This window comes from Lagenorhynchus albirostris, chromosome 20 (assembly GCF_949774975.1).
Source record: "Lagenorhynchus albirostris chromosome 20, mLagAlb1.1, whole genome shotgun sequence".
In the NCBI taxonomy this organism is placed as follows: Eukaryota; Metazoa; Chordata; class Mammalia; order Artiodactyla; family Delphinidae; genus Lagenorhynchus; species Lagenorhynchus albirostris.
The window spans coordinates 20,878,067-20,891,491 of record NC_083114.1 but is presented as its reverse complement, the minus strand read 5'-3'; the positions used below and the strand labels follow the sequence as shown (position 1 = coordinate 20,891,491).

Below are 13,425 nucleotides of genomic sequence, written 5' to 3'. Positions count from 1 at the left end.
AACAAATCCTGCACATACATTTCATATATAATATTTTAGTGTGTATTTTTACAAACTTTTTAAAAAAATCACTATGTCACACAAAAAAATTAACCATAATTTTTCATATCAATTCTTTGCAGTTCAAAGCACTACAGTTGTTATGCTTTTTAATGCACATATTCTTCCATCCCTGACCAGTGGGAACTTATTTGATTAGCTTCCTTATTAAAACAGTTCTCAGATAATTAGGACCTTTGTTCAAAATTTTCAGAAAATGAAACAGTTCTAAACGTGTGTGCCATGTACACATTTAGATTCTATTGTATATATACACCCATGAAGGAAGTGACCAGTAACAGGTATTGGGACTCAGACCCTAGGTTAGAATCCTGGCTACATTACCACTAGCTGTATGACTTTGGGATTATTCTTTAGCCTCTCCAAGTATACACTGCTTGATCTCTAACATGGAATAACTTCTAATTCAGAATAACCTCTAGTTCAGAAGACATGAGGACTATAAAAAACATTGCAAGTAAAAGCATCTGTCCCTGTGCCTGACACAGAATGCACTTAAATTTAAACTTCCCTTTTCTTAATGACATTAGGAAGGTCATCATTAGTCTTAGGACCTTCTCAGATGTTTGAGTTACTACACCTTACATCCACCACTAGATGCTGCAATTTACTTGGCATTCTTGCACTCATCCATTTCTTATCAGCAGCATTTGACCCAACTAATAAAAGGAAAATCAATGCATTTCATATTAACATAAATATTTTAAAGTAAAAATCTACCTATTTTACTTATTTTCTTAAATTAAGATGACATTGTTTTAATTTTTGCCAATCTCTTTAATGTCTACTTTAAACAAAAACAGCTGGATTCTCACACATGCTCCTGCATTCAACCTGTTGTAGAATGTTGTTTAGCTGAAGTGTAAGAAGAAAATCCGTTTGCATACACGTATATAAATTGGAAAATGGAGGAGTATTTTAATAGCTTTTTCATATAACTGGATGTTCTTCTTTGATACATTAAAGCTAGACAAATGGTTGTTTTTCTTTTTGTTTTTAGTCCACAAATGGTAGTTTCTTAAAAGTTAGGTACAATATGGAATCTAAAACCATATCAATAAACTTTCTGTACTTGGTTGCATTAAAATCCATTCATTTATCACTTATTTTAAATGGATATTTTACCCATGCATAATTTTGTGATGTATGCACTGGTCATTTGGAAAATACTGGTTCAATGAGTTATGCAGATCTTCTCTATGGTGGCATATTTCATTATACAGCAGCAAATAATCACAGTCATTAATTTCACCACCAATCTCATCAGAAAAATCTCTAAGTATTGGGAAGCTATCAAGCTCACGATGGGAGATACAAGTTTTCCAACACTCTAATTTTTACTTTAAAGTCGAAATTTATCTACTGTCAAATTTTTTCCCTTGAAGTGACAGGTTCACTTTGTTCATTTTTTATAAAATGTCTCCCAAATACCGAAGTCTGATTAACTATAGTTCTGTCTGTCAACCTTTCTTCCACAAAGAAATGGTGTTCCCAAGTCAAACAATTGTGCAAGGGCTTTTTTTCAAGTCAACCGTCACACTTTGCTATGCAGTAGAAGTACTTTATGCCTAATTCCTATTTCATCACACAGAATATTAAAAAGACCTGAACTCAAGGTTCAAGGTTTACTGAAATAAATTTTTAGTGCTTCATGCAGGACAGTCCTAAGTGAAACTGCCCTTTTTTCCTGCAAGCACATGATGGTGAAGAATACAATGACTACTTTTACAGTTTGGCACCACTGCCTTAATTCACACTAAGGCACCAGCCATGCAAATGTCAACACAGTGAAAAGGGTAACTAACACCTAAGTATTATTACAAGAATAGCTTTGACTTCATGGATTTCATGGAAAGGATCTCGGGAATCCTCAGGGGCCTGCAGACAATCCTTATTTATTTCCAAATGGCCTTCCTAAATTACAGGAAAAAAGGGAGGAAAAACAAAAAAGACCCTTTGGATTTTGTTACCACTGATTTTCATCTTGAATTCAGCAATTAAACGCAGAGTTGTAAAGTTGAGGGCACTGGCTTGAGCCAATTCAAGTGCACATGGGCTTCTGCTTCTCAGTGTATTTTTATCATCTTCTAAAACTACCTCAGCAACAGATTTGTAACTCTGTCAGCTCTCAGGAGGTTTTATGCTAGATCTGTATGCAAGTGAAATCAAGCTCGTTTCACTCAAGAAAAAAAAAAAACAAAAAAAACTTAGTCACAGATTTAATATAAAAGCAACTACACTTCCTGATGTTTCCAGTGGGACAAACTCATTCTTATACGTTCTGACTGTAATAGCTTTAAATAAAAAGCAGTAGGGCTTCCCTGGTGGCGCAGTGGTTGAGAATCTGCCTGCCAAGGCAGGGGACATGGGTTCGAGCCCTGGTCTGGGAAGATCCCACATGTCGCGGAGCAACTGGGCCCATGCGTCACAACTACTGCTACTGAGCCTGCGCATCTGGAGCCTGTGCTCCTCAACAAGAGAGGCCGCGAGAGTGAGAGGCCCGCGCACCGTGGTGAAGAGTGGCCCCCGCATGCCATAACTAGAGAAAGCCCTCACACAGTAAGGAAGACCCAACACAGCCATAAATAAATAAATAAATAAATTTAAATCATGTGGGCTTCTAAGAAGACCTCTGCTTAAAAAAAAAACAAAAAAAAAACAAAAAAAGCAGTAAAAGCCATAGAGTAAGAGTCTAAAATGAGCAAAGCAGAAGAGATTACCCTTACCTAACATCTTTCCCCACAGTCATAGCAGCAATCACTTTCTTCACAGCCTCCTTCCTCTTTTCTTTCTTTTCATTGTTGAGTTCAGCCTTTAATTCAAAGATTTCTCCTAAAAGACAACAAACGGATCAGAGATCTAGATCAGGATCAGGATCAGAGAACTAGAGCAGAACACTGTACTATATAGCAAGTAACACAACAGATGACCAGTGGCAGGGCTGCAACTGAAATAAGATTATTTAAAAATTATAGGATAGGTACAGTTCAAATCCCTAGAATATTAACCAACCCATTGATAAGGATGCTATTTTGGGGTTATCGCCAGAGAGGAAGGTGTAAGCCAGATCTCAGGAAGCATAGAAGTGGGAAAAATGAAAGATATCTCATGATACCTTACTAGGATGGGGAGAGAACAGCATCTGAGGGATGATCTCCCGTCAGAATTTCAAAGTCCTGGGAAAAAAATAAATGCAGGCAGCAAACAGGTTCACAAATCAATGTTTTCAAACCAGAAGAGACTCCTCATTCACCTACTCTCAACTCAACAACTGAGGCTCAAAGGTCACTAAGTGAGCGAGTGACAGAGCTGGCCTTAGAACTGTTTCTCCCGACTCTTTAATCCAGTGTTTCTCAACGTTGGCTACACACTATTACCCGGGAAGTATCTAGAAATGCCAATGCTCAGGCTCCACTCTGGACCAAGTAAATCAGAATGTCAAGGAGTAGAACTCCTACGTTCATATTTTTTAAAGTTTCCTCAAGTGATTCTAATGTATAATCAGGGTTGAGAATCACTGCTCTAATTAGTACTTTAAGATGATAATGGGCTTTAAGGCCCTATCCTGTTCAATCAATCTAAGAACAGAAATAATAATCCTGAAGCTTCAAGAATGGTACAAACCAGAGTCATTTCTAAAGGTATAATCTTAAATGACTGACTGCTCAGGCCCTGCACCGTGAAATGCCAGGACTGTCACCACTATTTTAAGGCCCAGGCTCACCTATGTTCAGAAAGCTGGAGCTGAAATAAGAAAAAAGGTTAACAGCCCTCAACTGGTTTTAAAAGAAAGAAGAAAATATACTATAAGACCATGAAAAATAAGTTGACTATTGTCACGTCAACTTTCAATCCACAGAATTGCCTCATTTTCTTCCACCTTTATGACTGTTCTTGATGTTCACTTTAACCTCGTTCACCAGTATAGAAATAGTGGGGGCAGCAAACTAGGTGATCTGCTGAAGCCTCTAAATGGGAAGGATGAACTGGCAAGCACAGAAGTTGAGCACTAAAAAAGCCTGTTACATCAAAATCCATCGCTAACAAAGCAAACAAACTGTTACAAAAATCACCCTTTTATTTGACAGCTGCAAAAATAGCACAGACAGAAAAGCTGGGCCCTTTAAAGAGTCACTCTCCTCTTCTCCAAGTCCTCTGCTGCCAAATCCAGCTCTTAGGGTTCCCATCATTTACTTCTGAAAACAGTAAAGGACAAGCAGCACCGTTTCAGAAAATCTGAATTGTGAATAGCAGCAGGAGCTGAAGAATCAAAACAGGATATAACTGAAATTATTCCAACTCCAACAGCATAAACGTAAAGAATATGCTCCAGTGGCAGTTCTGGTGGGTGTTACAGGAAGTAAAAGGAACACAGTCTATCCATTTTTTAAAATGTGGTATTTACCCAGCCATGATTCATCTGTAAGTCTCAAACCTTTATAAAAATCCCTGAATTAAAAAAAGGTTACCAGGACCCATTATAAGTGAAGGTTTGAAAAATTAGGTGAGTTTTAAAATTACATCTTTTTGTGTTATTATAGAAACATCTTGGTCATCAACGCACACAAAATGTTAACAGAAGAAATAAATACATTTCAGAATGATAAGAGAATAAGAAAAAAAGCTGAAAATGAATGACAAGGGGCTAAATGCTTTTGTACGCTATAAGCAGTAAAAACAGCAAGAAGTTGGGTGGAGCCAAGGAGGAGCACGGAGGAAAGATATCTCATACATACTACAGCTTTATTAAATTCTTATCTCCCCCCCTCCTTTTCCCCTGAATCAAATCTACCAAGCATTGCTAGCAGCTAGCAACAGTTCTCAATCTCGGCTACACATCAGAAAATTCTGGGGAGCTTTTTAAAAAAAACCCACGTCTAGGCCATATCCCACACCAAAGAAATCAGGATATCTGCAGGGGTAGGACTGGACATCACCTATTGTCTTTTACTTCACTGGGCAATTCCAATGTGCAGGCAAGGCTGAAAGCCATGGACTAGTAGCTAATGTAATTAAGCAACTCTCTATGGTGTTTTCTGTATTATAATAGAAGTATACCCTTAAATAACTCCAAACGACAGAAATATGCTTGTGCTTTCTAGAAAATTTTCTGGTGCTCCAGGCCACTATGTGTGCCCTCCCATTTTCTTTTTCTTTTGAAATCATTTTAATATTAAAGAAAAGTTGCAAAATTCCCCATCTGCTAACATTATGCCACATTTGCTTTATCATACTTTTAATATATTTATACATTTTTTTCTGATTCACTGAATAAGTAAACTGTAGACATCATGTCTCTTTAGCTCTAAATATGTCAGTGTATAACTTCTAAGAACAAGGAATTATGTTACATAGCTATAATACAATGATGAAAATCAGGAAGTTTAACAGTGATATACTGTCATTATCTAATCTATAAACCTTATTCAAAGATCTTGATAAAGTCTTTTATAGTAATTTTACCCCCATCCTCCTTGGGCCATGATCCAATGCAGGATTATGCATTACATTTACTGTCATGTCTCTTTAGTCTCCTTTAATCTGAAACAGCTGGGCAGCCTTTGTCTTTCATGATAATGACATTTTAAAAAAGTACAGGCCAGTCATTTTATAGAACACCCTCAGCTGTCATGGGTGTTCCCTCATGATTACACTGAGATTATGCCTTTTCACAGCCATAATTCAGAAATGATGGTATGAAATCATCATGTGTGGAAGGATAAGAAAATATCAAATTTCCATGCATAATCATTTTTTGTTAAAAATTTTAAAAATCATATGTATTAATACATGCATAGAAAAGACTGAGGATACATACCGAGTTCCCATCAGGAACAGGAATAGGGAGGGAGGGAACTTTCATTTTTACTTTTTATTGCTGTATTGCTTTAGTAGTACTCCTTGTAATAAAATGTTTATTTCCAAGTAAAAAATAAAAGAATTTGGTGCAACCACTATGGAAAACAGTATGGAGGTTCCTTAAAAAACTAGAGTTACCATATGATCCAACAAACCCACTCTTGGGTATATATCCAGAGAAAATTCTAATTCGAAAAGATACATGCACCCCAACGTTCACGGCAGCACCATTTACAATAGTCAGGACATGGAAGCAACCTAAGTGTCCATCCACAGATGAATGGATAAAGAAGATATGGTTTATATATACTATGGAGTATTATTCAGCCATAAAAAAGAATGAAATACTGCCATTTTCAGGAACATGGATGGACCCAGAGATTACCATACTAAGTGAAGTAAGTCAGACAAAGAAAGACAAATATATGGTATCACCTATACGTGGAATCTAAAAAATTATACAAATGGACTTATTTACAAAACAGAAACACTCACAGACACAGAAAATAAACTTATGGTTACCAAATAGGAGGGGAGGAAGGGATAAATCAGGACCTTGGGATTAGCAGATACAAACTAGTATATATTAAACAAACGACAAGGTCCTACTGTATAGCACAGGGAACTATATTCAATATCTTGTAATAACCTATAATGGGAAAGAATCTGAAAAAGAATATATATATGTATACACACACACACACACACACACACACACACACACACACACACACACACACACACACACACACACACACACACACACCTGAATCACTTTGCTGTGCACCAGAAATGAACACAACATTGCAAACCAATTACACTCAATTTTTTTAAAAAAGAGAAAATAAATGTGCTTCTTCCTTTTACCCTCCTCAGATCTATCAATCTTCAATGGATCAATCTTGGATCTCTTCCTTTCACTAAAACCTTCAAGTCAAAATGATGTGCACCACAGCCGTATCTTTAAAAACCCATACTTTAATAATTTACTCAATACACTTTTCTGTAGAATATCCCCAATGAGATGGTCCAAGACATACATGTCTGAAGAGGTCAGGAGCATTCTACTTGGAACAATCTTACACCACAACTTTTGAAGAATCTTCAAAAAAGGCTGTGATCAGGTTCTCATACTTACCTTTTTTATTGGTTGTGAAGTACTTGGAGTCAGTCATGGTTGTGGATCTTTAATGTGCACCTACAGCAAGAGAAGAGAATTCCTTTAACCAAGTTATTTATGTCCAGCAAGGCATTCATTTATATACAAGAATTTCTGCATTCAGAAAGTATCTTCATCCTTACCACCATCACTGGTGATCCAAAGGGATGCAAGGATAATTAAGAATGTAATCCTTGCCTCAAAAGCTAATTGGAACAAAATCCAAAGGCCTAATGGAATAGAGTGATAATCTGAACCTATCATAGTTTTATAATTTTATCCACAATTATCTCCTCAGAGCCTCCAAGACCTAAAGCTACATCTTTTTACAAATACATCTTCAGTTAGTCACTCCAATATTTAAAATAAAGAAAAGTTTGTTTCAAAAGATCTCCCCATTACTTTCCGTTAAAGCAAATCTGATTTACTTCCCTGCCTCAAGACGGAGTCACTCTAAGACATATATTCTGAAACAGAGTAAAACTGAAAAGAGAAAAAAATTTTATCAACCTCTTCACCATTACATGCAACTGTCAATAAAAGGAATTTCTTTCAGAAAAAAAAGAAAAGCCTAGATTAGTAGGACAATACTCTTTCATGACAAACACCTAGAGGCAAACATCTAGAGAGGTGTTATGCATGGATTTTCTTTTTAAATTATGGTTTTCATATTTCCAACAACCTACAATTCCCCCGAGTATTTCCCAAAACAAAAAATATCAGTTTACAGTTAAAAACAATGCAAAAAACTGAGATATTTGTTCAGTCACACTGAGTGCTAAAGAGGATCAGAACTGGTGTTAAAACTTAAAAGAACATGGATCCCAGCTTCAATTTAACTTTTCTGTTCCTATTTCCAGAATTAATCCAGTTGACATAAGTCTCCATTGGTAAAACGAAAACAGCATGGACTGATCACACTTCTCCCCAAATAATGAGACAATGTTTTCTGATTTGAGAAACTCTAAGATTTTGTCCAATGTACTTGACTTCTTTAAATACATTAAAACTTTCTTTTAATAATATTCCTGCTGCACTCAAAAATGAGTATCTTCTGGGATTTCCCTGGTGGCACAGTGGTTAAGACTCTGCGCTCCCAAAGCAGGTGGCCCAGATTCGATCCCTGGTCCGACTAGATCCCACATGCGTGCCGCAACTAAGAGTTCGCATGACACAACTAAGGAGCCAGCAAGCCTCAACTAAGGAGCCTGCCTGCCACAACTAAGACCCGATACAACCAAATAAATAAATTGTTAAAAAATGATTATCTTCTTACTGACCACCATCATTAATAATACTTATCACCAAATTTTGGACAGATGCCCTGGCACCTACTCATTATTTTCTGGTCAAAACAACATGAGTGATAATATATTTGGCAAACTTGAGCAATAATATCTCCACAAACAATGGTAATTATGGATCTGAGAAAAAAGACCTAAGCCCTCAACAAATCAATGCAATTAAGGAAAAAAGCCAGAAAATCATAAAATAATGAAAAAAGGTTGGCTCTAGTTTGTTCTCTAAAATGTACTACTTGGACTATTTAAGGGAAATTAGACTCATCTGTTATCTTTCCAAGGAGCTACTTAATGTTTATAGTACTGATCCTTATACAATAGTGCTTTTAGGTTGTGCAAGAATTTCACTGAATTTACCTTGTTAAAAGAAGTGAGCTAGAACTCACACAAATCATTATAGAATACAGAAATTTCTGATTTGACACTATTTGTTATAACTTAAAGTGAGCCTGTAACAGAGGCTTGTCTTATGTAGTATTTTCACAATGTCTTTTCTAGCTAAAATTCAAAGAATTATAATCTTTTAATCCATTTCATCACTTAATCCATTCACAGTGTAAACTAAATGTGAAGTAGGCGAACTGAAAAAAGGAGTCCTTCACATAAAAGACCTGGAAGAGGGACTTCCCTGGTGGTGCAGTGGTTAAGGATCCGCCTGCCAATGCAGGGGATGTGGGTTTGAGCCCTGGTCCAGGAAGATTCCACATGCCACGGAGCAATTAAGCCCGTGTGCCACAACTACTGAGCCTGTGAGCCACAACTACTGAGCCCACGTGCCACAACTACTGAAGCCCACAAGCCTAGAGCCCGTGCTCCGCAACGAGAAGCCACTGCAATGAGAAGCCCACACACACCGCAACTAGAGAAAGCCCACGCACAACAACGAAGACCCAACACAGCCATTAATTAATTAATTAATTAAAAAAAAGACCTGGAATAAATGTGAAGTTATCATCTAAGAACTTATATATACAAAGAGGAAAACCAGTATACAGAAATGATTACAGTACTAGAGCCTGACAGGAGGGCCACAGCTCAAGGCCATTATAGTCTATCCAGGATGTTGTTACACCACTCTAATCCTTTGGGATCATCAAAAGTTAAAACTTGCTTCACATTTAAAGACAAAAGCTGCCTGGAATTTCTCACTGTTTCTTTGAAAAAGGGCACCAAAATCGTTCTGTTTTCTAAAGCTCTCATACACATTCACATATATTAAATTTTTAACAGAAAATTTCAGCATGATCTGTTAAATATTAAATTAACCTAGTCTTAAATCGTACCTTTATTAGTGACCCACACATTTCATTACTTCCCCTAACAAATTTCATCATCGAGGACTAGATTTCTGTCCTTTTACACTGTGAGCACTAAGTTCTTACTAGAGAATAATGTACCAGCCCACAAAATTTCAGGGAAGAGGAGAGAATCAAGTACATGATCTTAGACCCTAAATTAAGAACCCCTGCTTTTGAAGAGAAAGGAGAAACACACCACTCTCTTATCTCGCACTGTCCTACACAACAGTAATGAAATATCCCTTACACATATTGGCAGAGCAACATTTTATCATGTCAGTTCCTGACTTAAGCCAAAAGAAACTCCCCCAAAATAAAAATAAACCAGCCTAAACAAAAACAAATGAGAAGAGTCGGGGTTGCACAACACTGTGAATGTACCAAATGCCACCAAACTGCTCACTCTAAAATGGTTAATTTTATGTTATGTGAATTTCACCTCAAAAAATTGCATATGTATGCATTTTTTGGCTGCGTTGAGTCTTCGTTGCTGCACGTGGGCTTTCTCCAGTTGTGGCAAGTGGGGGCTACTCTGCGTTGCTGTGCGCGGGCTTCATTAGTTGCAGGATGCAGGCTCAGCAGTTGCAGCACATGGGCCCCAGAGCACGTGGACTTCAACAGCTGCAATGCGTGGGGCCAGTAGTTGTGGCGCACGGGCTTAGTTTCTCCGTGGCATGTGGAATCTTCCCAGACCAGGGATCAAACCCCATGTCCCCTGCATTGGCAGGCGGATTCTTAACCACTGCACCACCAGGGAAGTCTCTGTATATATTTTTAAATGAGACACTGTTTTTTTGTTGTTTTGTTGTTGTTGTTTTAATGAGATACTCTTAATCACATACCAGAGATGAATATGGTCAGATTCTCTAAAACATAAGATGGTGAAAACTGTTGTCTGGGGCTTCCCTGGTGGCGCAGTGGCTGAGAGTCCGCCTGCCAATGCAGGGGACATGGGTGCGTGCCCCGGTCCGGGAGGATCCCACATGCCGCGGAGCGGCTGGGCCCATGAGCCATGGCCGCTGAGCCTGCGCATCCGGAGCCTGTGCTCCGCAACGGGAGAGGCCACAACAGTGAGAGGTCCGTGTACACCAAAAAAAAAAAAAAAAAAAAAAAAAAAGCTGTTGTTTGCTTTAGAAGCCAAAGAAAAAGCAGCCAAGATAGAGTTCAAAGAATAAGTCAAGTATTTGCTGAAGAGCCTCAAAAATCAAGTTCCTTCTGGGAGCTGGGGGAGAATTTATTCCTCAGGAGAGTCCCAGGGCAAAGCCAAGCCATCATGGAGCTGGAATTCACACTACCTTTTTAGCAGATCAAACTAGAGAAGTCACCGGCTGCTCTGAGGACCTGAGGTATGACCTCAGGACATTGTTAAAAAATAATAATAATAACGCTGCCACAGTCAAAAGCACAATCACTCTAACTTTCCTAGCCCAGAGTATGTCACTGCATTTCAGAAAAGGTCTCCCTGTACAGGATTATACATCTAGATTTAACATAACCTAGTTTCTACTAAATATAGCTTGTAAAAGTCCCTTCTCAACTATTCCTCCCTCCTTCCGGTGCCCGTAAAGAGAATAAGGCCAGAAAAAAATTAATAGGGTCTTAATTTCAAATGGCTCTCTGGGAAATGGCAGCTAAATTAGAGTTGGCGAGGCCACTAAATCCCCTCTTCGCATAAAGTAGGACTTTACACAGTTGGTGCTAGTAGGGAAAAAGTGAACAGTTGACCAAATTATAAAGCAGAAAGGTCATCTCAGCAATCTTTCATTACAAGGGTGAGAGGTGCTAATCAGATATTTCAATAATGCAAAGACAATGGCATCTTCAGGTATCATTTATTGCCTAAGAAATGACAGCAGACAACTCATTACAACAGACACACCTGCAATTTCCATTTAAAAATGACCACAAAATAATATGTTAATATTATCCGGTAAGAAAAAAGCTCAAAAGTTTTACATCCAATTCTTAACTGAAATAAACTCTGGAAAACTTAGGCCTGGAAGGAGAGAAAAGAAGGAAGAAACGAAAATGCATCCTACCTGATTCGTTCCCTGTTCAGCTTGGTTCGTAATATTTTAAAATACGGGTGTGTCAAAGAAGAAAAAGAAAAGATGGAAGAACTGGACTTTCTTGAGTCTCTTAAGTCACAGAATGTTAGTTTTGTATTACCTTTACCACCCAATTTTCAGTGAGGTTATTTGCAGAACACACTATACTTTCTGCTTCTTTGGGAGTTTAAAACTACTAAGATACCTGCAAACAGTTCTCATCTTACCACCACACTTAGTCATCATTGGAATGTGTTACACGTTTTCTTGTACAGCTGCATCTCCTTCATCTGCTGCTTTCTATTATGACTCTGTAAGTGTACCCTGAGGCTAAGCAACAGAATTATACCAGGGAGGTGATTAATAATTTAAATTGTTCCTCACTGAGACCACTTCCTTTGTCATTCTTCCTTTTCTAAACTTACTGAGTTTTCTTTACTTTCTCTTTTAAACCACATGATTATAACAGTGTTTGGCATTTAAAAAACACTTCTTAAAAGTCAAAGTTTAATGAAGCATTCACACTTTATTCACACTGCTTCATAATGAAGCAGCCAGGTGAGTTGAAAAAAAGTCTGCCCCGCAAATGGGCACTGTTTTCAGTGCTCTGAAAACAAAGAGCATGAATCAATTCTTTGGATTCAAAGAATATGGAATAACAGGAAGTTCCAGTTTCTTTACCTCTGTCTTAATCTACAGTCTTTCCTCAAACCAGACCGCTCCTTTTAAGACCAGAAAGAAAAAACTCCGGGCTAAGATTTACTCCCACCTGCTTCCCCCTCTCTCACAACGGGTCAATTCTGGAGGTTTCTCTTCCCGTTCTCCAATGTCAGGAATTCCTCTTTTTTCCCCAGGTGGTCAAGATTCTAGGGATATGTTCCTCCATTACGAGGTGAGGGAGAGGTGTCTCAACCTCAAATTACAGAAGACGGGTGAGGTCTGCCCACCTATGAGCAAAACTCTGGGGGAACCCCTTTCCCCTTCTGGTACCTGGACACGTCCCAGCCTCTCAGTGAACGACGCCAAACTGGGAAGAAGGTTCTCCCCTCGGCCTCCAGTCTCTACCGGCCACACCCCTGGCCTCTGGCCCTCCTAACCCCCCACTTCGAACATCTTTTCCCTAGTGCCCCCCAACTCCCAGTTGCCACCCCGCGGATTCCCTCACCCCGCTCCAGCGGTGGAGTCCCTTTCTCCAACCCTCTTCCTCATAACGGTCACACCCGACGGCTCACTCCATCTTCAACGGTCACGCTCCTAAGACTGCTCTCCTCCGCCCGTCTCCAACCAAGCGTGGCTCCCTTCCCCAAAAGAGGGACACACCCCAAAGTTAGCCGCCCTGAACTCACCGGAGGCAAGGGCAGGGGTGGCAGCAGCAGCCAGAGAGCAGTGCTGTAATGGTTTCCTGCACGCCACGACTCCTTCTCCAGGTCTAAGCCACTGCGCAAAACCCACTTTGCCAGGGACAAACATGGTGGACAGGAAACTCTGACGTCAGACGGCCTCGCCGTGTGACGTCATCCAGGCGCGCGCGCGCGGGAGAACCAGAAAGGCGGGCATCTTGGTCGCCTTGGAGACGGAAAAATTTTGCGCAGTCGGGAAGTGACCTGAGGTTCGGGCCTCGAGGAAGTTCACTTACGATCGGAACGGATCTATTAAACAAGCTGGCATTCCCTGGATTTGTTTCCTCGCACAGGAGTTCT

At 39.2% G+C, this 13,425-nt stretch overlaps 1 protein-coding gene across 1 annotated transcript in view; it reads right to left on the bottom strand.

Moving 5' to 3' along the window:
* Window positions 1–13,425, bottom strand: part of LOC132510711 (AP-2 complex subunit beta-like) — a 79,545-nt gene that overhangs the window by 61,493 nt on the left and 4,627 nt on the right. The window contains 2 exon segments of the mRNA XM_060132947.1: window positions 2,787–2,892; window positions 7,058–7,117. Coding sequence (XP_059988930.1) covers window positions 2,787–2,892; window positions 7,058–7,094 — 143 coding nt within the window. The 5' untranslated portion in view covers window positions 7,095–7,117.